General features: G+C 41.4%; 1 protein-coding gene across 1 annotated transcript; it reads right to left on the bottom strand.

Annotated features, from left to right (window-relative positions):
* Positions 1-1,822: 1,822 nt before the first annotated feature.
* paxip1 (PAX interacting (with transcription-activation domain) protein 1) lies at positions 1,823-6,339 on the bottom strand. Its single transcript, XM_039602857.1, has 10 exons — positions 5,948-6,339; positions 5,616-5,659; positions 5,149-5,216; positions 4,925-5,027; positions 4,613-4,781; positions 4,380-4,480; positions 3,213-3,347; positions 2,899-2,974; positions 2,711-2,771; positions 1,823-2,137 (listed from the first exon to the last, which is right to left on the bottom strand). Exons 4-10 carry the CDS (start codon positions 4,967-4,969, stop codon positions 2,122-2,124), a joined length of 603 nt encoding a protein of 200 aa, XP_039458791.1. The 5' UTR covers positions 4,970-5,027; positions 5,149-5,216; positions 5,616-5,659; positions 5,948-6,339; the 3' UTR covers positions 1,823-2,121.

Raw genomic sequence — 6,339 nt, 5'->3', positions numbered from 1 at the left:
GAACAGGCAAACCAAAGTGTGTCTGATCCAACAGAGGGAGGAACTGGGGGCTAATTAGAAATATCTCACATGAAGCATTTCTGTATTAATTACAACAGTTTCTGTGTCCTTCCTTCTCCCCATAACTGGGCTGTGTCAGAGGAGGACATCGCAAACCAACAAGGAGCCCAGCTGCTGCTTAATCAAAGATGTAGCTCTTTTTTTTTTTTTCATTTTTAATTGGAATTAATTAGGATTGCCCAAATACTGTGTGTGCGTGTGTCTGTGTGTATTCACTGTACTCTGAGATGTTCTTACTTCTTTTGGATTTCTTCATTTATCTGATGATGTCATTCTCAACAACACACAGGCAGCAGGATTGAACCAACATATCAGAGAGAATTGGCTGTTTTTAAGGCTAACACATACTGCCAATAGTTTATCAGATATCACTACCCTGTGTCCTGTAGATCTTTTTAGGACCAGCTTACTCACTCAAGAATGTGCTCTCAATCAAATTCTTGGCGTAAGGTTTCTTTTTTTTTTTCACACCTCATTTTGTCCAATTAGCAGTCTTTGGTTGCTTCATCATCTTCATGCATTCCATCACTCCAGTGTCATCTCTTGCTGCAGCTATACAGAGCTATTATTCTGACTTTCTGACCTTCTTAACTTTTCAACAGTAAATATTACAGGTCGATGCTTTCATATCTTTTAGTGCCTTCTTAGAAGACAACATCAAGTTAAGGGAAGGACAACCACTGAACCTGTGAAAGAATCATGGGCACATGAGGCTCAATGACTGGCATGAAGAGCAAAAACTGGCTGCGTAGCTTCAGAATGGACAAAGTGCCAATGCCGAATGCTCATACAATGAACACAAGCATCAAAATCAATCCATGAAGAGGTGGTTACGCTGTGTTTTAGTTAAAAGAACTGAGTGAGAAACCTCTGGCAGAACTTTTAACAGTATTTGCTCTGATTGCTAGTTTTCTCTCCAATACTGTGGGATCTTTACAATACAAAGCACCATTGCTGTTGTTAAATCTAAATTCATCTCAGAATCATGGAATCCCTATCTCAAACACTTCTAGTACCTAAAGTATCTGCTGCTAATGTGTCTGCGCTCAGTCTCAGGAATTCCTGCTCCCACAACTTTAGTCAGGCTTTAAAGTTGTGGCTTATTGGTGTATTTAGTGACACGCCAAGTGTGTATGATGGCTCTTCTTCAATACAGCAAAATGAATCTCTCTGCAGTTCAGCCGTGATTCTGCATGGTCAGCCATGAAACATCAAATCTCACGTTCATGTAAATACACATCGAGCAGTGCTACTGGCACCCACACATGGAATATGTAGTACATGACCTTGGCTCAGGCTGTGTCTAATTCAGTCTGTCGTTTTTGAGGACAGCACCGCAGGCGACGCCGCACGTCTCACTCCCACCCACCCCACCCATATGATCTCAGGCTGTCTGCCTGACAGCCAGCAATTAGAACTTCACCAGTAACTACCCCAGACCCTCATTAACAGTTAATTAACTTAAATCTATCAGGAATTACCCGTTTAAACCTGGGAGGAATAACGTCAAGAAAGCGTTCAAACCCTCAAAAACATGAGAAGTCAACAGACCTTTTGTTCTCAACATGTCCATCCTTTACGGCACGATTGCTTACATTGTGAATTTATCTGTTATTCATCCCCAATGATTCTCTGCATAGCCAATCATATTCGGCTATGAGGCTTTATTGCACATGCTAAAGACATTAACTTAATCTAAAAAGCTAATGTTTTACTTTAGTTATTAACACAGTTTTCTTGATCAGGTATGAAGCTGAAAGCATTTTTCACAATCAAAGTGTAGTTTTTATTCCAAAAAGCAGCATTTGTGAGCTGAAGCTTTACACATCCTATTCTCAACAACAGAAAAAAAGAGTTTCATCCTCCATAATTTAAACAATTATTTCACAAAAATAACATCCATTCAATTAGTCTCAAACAGGTAACAAAAGGCTACAAAAAGACTGGAGACATCTGCACAGAAATAAAAACATAGAAAAGTCAGTGTGGCTGGACTGTACACATAGGTTGTCCTCATTCTGTCCCATGTCCTCCTCTTCTTTATGCTTCACTGCTGCACCATCAAGTGAACTTATATGTGTGACTGTCAAGGAAACTGACTAAACACAGTAACACAACACCACACCACCATCCGGTCACTCTACATCACACAGCAATCACCAAAACATTTCTCGATGGGTTCAAACGCAGCTGCAGTTTCTGGCCTCTATCTGGTAATAATATCCACATTAGTATTACCAGACAGGGGAGGGGGCTCCACGCCGCTTTGGAAAATACCCCGATGGCGTACTTTTATTGATGCCAAACGATCGACACGTGTGCATTAGTTCATAGATAACATGACAATAAGTGAAGACCTGTGCAATCTAAGGCAGACTTATTAGCAGTTTGGCCTTTAACTCATGATGAATCCACAAATCTCCCAATAGTGTGTTTAGTCCGCACTGCAGTGAAGATGACATGTCACTAATGCGTTTGTTTCCCACTGACTACATGATTCCTGCCTGGAAGAACAACTCCACAGCTTTAATTTGGGATCATTTTGGGTTTAAAGACTGAAAGTGAAAAACTGTTGTATCATTCAGCCAGACAACATGTCAGCAAACTAAAGTAGTTACTGTGAGACTGTGTCACTGGGTGTAAAGGATATGATTCATAGTCAAGTTTCTGGGTGAGAACTCCAGTCAGAATGAACTCAGCATTGTGGACATCTGGAAAACAGAGAGACCACAAGAGTGCTAATGAAACACAATGTCAACTTTATGAAGATATGCTGTAAAAAAAAATAATAAAATAAAATCAGGATAAATACAAATGGGCTTTGGGAGAGCATCTTACCAATGTTTTTCAAGAAGTATTCCCTACAGAGGTGAAGGTCATTGTCACAGGAAATTAATATGATCTCCGGAAGGTTCTGCAACCAAATGCCAACATGTGGTTACTAATTTATAGAGAAAAAATGTAATAAAAGACTTCTGTCAAATATATAAATGTCTGTTTCTTTTATTTTGTACTTGAAAATGAAAATACATGAAAATAAAGGCTATTTCTGCCATATTGTCACACAAGAACCTACCACCTCTGTGGTAGGGTATAAATGGGACATTTATGAGTGCATAGAGACATGAAAGAGTTGCAGCAACGTTGAGCACCTTATTCTGATTGTGCTCCATGATCTTTCTGTATGAGGGCTGCTTGGTTAGCAGCTTTCCTCCAGCGCTCTCCAGAATGGACTTCATTGTGCTGAGGCTTGGACAGATCCCTGGTGTGAGGTAGAAGTACTTCCCCTGCATCACCGTGTCACAGGAAATGGAAAAAGAGACTCAACCATTAATCATCAGAACAATTAGTACACTGGTATCCAGTTAGTCCAGCTCAGTTTAAATATACCAGTTCAGTCAACTGACCCACTATATATAAAGGCCTAATGTATTTAAATGTTGTTGTGTGATCATCAGCACGAGTGACTCAATATCAATGACTTTTTAATAGTTGAACAAAAAGGTAAAATGAGTTTAGCACTTCTTGCATTTAGATGTTTCTTCTGAATAGGGCTGTGCAATATGACAAAATATATCAGATGACGATATGAAAACATCTGTCGTTTCAAATTATACGCTATCGTTCGTTTCATGGTGTTGCAAAGCACACCGTTTACAGCAATATTTTTTCATCGGGGCACAGAGAATCCCAGCATGGCCAGTGAAGATGAGGCAGAAACAACTAGCTCCAAACAGAACGACCAGTCAAAACAAATTGAGGACCTTATTTCTAAACGAGGGGCTACTGCTGTAGCATGGACATGGTTTGGTTATGAAAAGTCTGACACAGACCAGAAAACTGTACTATGCAAATTATGCCGCAAACCGGTCCCCACCTCAGACTCAAACACGACAAACCTCTTCTACTACCTATGCAAGAATCACGTGAAAGAGGATGGAGAGAGTTTACGGATGAGAAACAATAAAAAAAGAGCCGTGAGGTGCTCAAAATAAACCTTAGACTCAAACACTTTTCCCCGCAGCACGGCATGTAATAAATACAAAATTACGAAATTAGCGGCGGTTACAACTTATATCTAAAAATATAGTTTCATGCATCGGTCAAAACACTCGACTCCAGGTACAGGACGCCAAGCTGAAAACACTTCACACAAGTCGGGTTCCCAGAATATATATTGTTATCAGGATATGAGATTTTGGTCACATCGCACAGCCCTACTTCTGAGTTCTCTAATTGGCATCAAGAAAAAACTGTTTTGTTTTGGTTTTTTGGGAGAATGAGTTGTCATGAACAGAGCAATTATGTTGTCAGAGGACCTTAAAGAGAGGTGCACTTTGGGCTCTCTTTAGCGACTCCTCCAGGCTGAAGCCAAACAGCACCTCCGCTTCTGCATCCCTCAGAGTGTAACTCTGCTCATCTGTAACACACACAAACAGGTTTGCTCCTGTTAATAAAACATATACAGGTAAAAGCGTACAGCGCAAGACCAATTTTAATCTCTACAAAACACAGTTAGGTAAGAAAAAGGAGGGGTGGGACGCAAACATACCCACAAACTTCTGACTCCTCCAGCTTTCCTCCAGCCACTCTGGGGTGACTATGTGTTTGACCACAGACATGGCAGTGAGGAACTTGACGGTGCGAGTCACCTTACTGGCCACAAGGTGAGTGACTTTCTGACTGCTGTCTGCAAGCTCACCACCTAAAGCATGTAACCTCTGCAGGAGGAAAGAAGGGGACAAATTCAAATAGCAGGTGAGGCTGCAGATGTGCTTTAAGAGTAACTTCAGCGTTCTCACTAAGTCGAGCTCCAGTCTCTAACAACACATTGAATGTTTGAGCGTGGGAAGGCTGCTTTTACCTTGGTGTACTGCTGTACTTGCATAGGCTCAAAGCCTGTGAACATGACCCGAGGAGTGGACTCTGGAGGAAGCTTCTTACTCGGGGACTGGATCTCTTCCAGTCTTCAGAGACAGAGACAGAAATGCAAAGTATCTTTAGAACATGGCAGTCTGGAGGGTGTGCGGTCCAGCTCTGTTCTCGTGCAGAGAAGTGACAGGCTAGACCCTAACCTGCTATACCGACCTGGCCTTCTTGTTTGCAGGTGGGTTTGCTGAGTCGCTGATCTTCTGCTTCTGCAGCAGCTGGAGGCTCTAAACACCAAACAGACACAACAAAAGCACATTTAGACGAGACTGTACACTGTTCATCTGTTGCTTCTCTCTCTTCTATGAGTGATTCAACTTTTAAAGGACAAACGCACTAAAAAAAACAAATCACATTCACACAGATATTTTCCTGTGAATAACTGCCCCCAACAACTGCATAGGTGTGTGAGGTATTGTGGTTAAAGCTAGAAATGTGTGGCTGAGATGATCTTATTAGTAATATCCTTTGACGTAATGTCAATCCAAGAGTCGGAAAACTGTCTGGAGCAGAGGATTCAGAGCAGGCTGATTTCAGTTATCAATGGATGACAATTAACTACACTGAGAAGGTTCTTGACATTCCAAACAAAAAAATGTGAAGAACATGGTGACACAAAAACTCACCGCCAAAGCTTCAGAAGACACTTTGATTGGTGTTCTCCAAGCAGCTAGAGAAATGCACAAGGTAATCAGGACAGTATCTTACACTCACACCAAAGTGTGGCCATTCCGAGTGATAAAACATCAAGACCAGAGGGCTCTTCACTCTCCTTACAAAGCAAAAGGAGCCACACAAAATCAGAGCTCTTTGTGACTCCAATCAGGTTAGACTATCTAAGCATACCCCACAGAAGAGAGGGGTAGTAAGAGATAGTAAGAGATATTAGGTAATATCTTTAAGCCTTCATGTAATTGCTCACTACGTAACAACTCTTTTACAGTGACGGCGTACATACCAAGCAGGTTCTGGACCAGCTGTGGATTAGGCACCAGTGGTTCAGGATGTGTGTAGATGGAGTATCGGCTGTGCTGGATTTGTCTCAGTGCTTCAAAGTTGCCCAGCAGTATATCACACAGCCACTGGGCATTCACACAAGGGATCTTCCACTCCTTGGCCTTCTCATATTTAAGCCCACTGGGTCTAAAGTGATATTAGCAAGACAACCATAAAACTGAAAGTGTGCTTGAGAAGTGAAGGTTCTCAAGCACACTGAAGGTTCAACCTTCACACAAGAAGGTTCGACTGAAAAATGTTTAAAAGAAAATGAGACATTTCAAACAAGTTGCAACAAAGTTGGGAAATAAAAGAGTGAAAATGCTGGACTAACAAAACAAACCATCTAATCTG

This window comes from Oreochromis aureus, linkage group 18 (genome assembly GCF_013358895.1).
Source record: "Oreochromis aureus strain Israel breed Guangdong linkage group 18, ZZ_aureus, whole genome shotgun sequence".
In the NCBI taxonomy this organism is placed as follows: Eukaryota; Metazoa; Chordata; class Actinopteri; order Cichliformes; family Cichlidae; genus Oreochromis; species Oreochromis aureus.
The sequence above is the reverse complement of the archived record's forward strand: the minus strand, read 5'-3'. Positions and strand labels throughout refer to the sequence as shown.

What these genes read in the sequence shown, in the direction of transcription:
- paxip1 (XM_039602857.1), bottom strand. Translation starts at nt 4,969, where the DNA reads ATGTTCACAGGCTTTGAGCCTATGCAAGTACAGCAGTACACCAAG. An exon ending in TGGAGCACAATCAGAATAAG is followed by an intron (nt 2,975 to 3,212) that starts GTGCTCAACGTT and finishes ATTTGGTTGCAG; the next exon opens with AACCTTCCGGAGATCATATT. An exon ending in ATACTTCTTGAAAAACATTG is followed by an intron (nt 2,772 to 2,898) that starts GTAAGATGCTCT and finishes TCTGTTTTCCAG; the next exon opens with ATGTCCACAATGCTGAGTTC.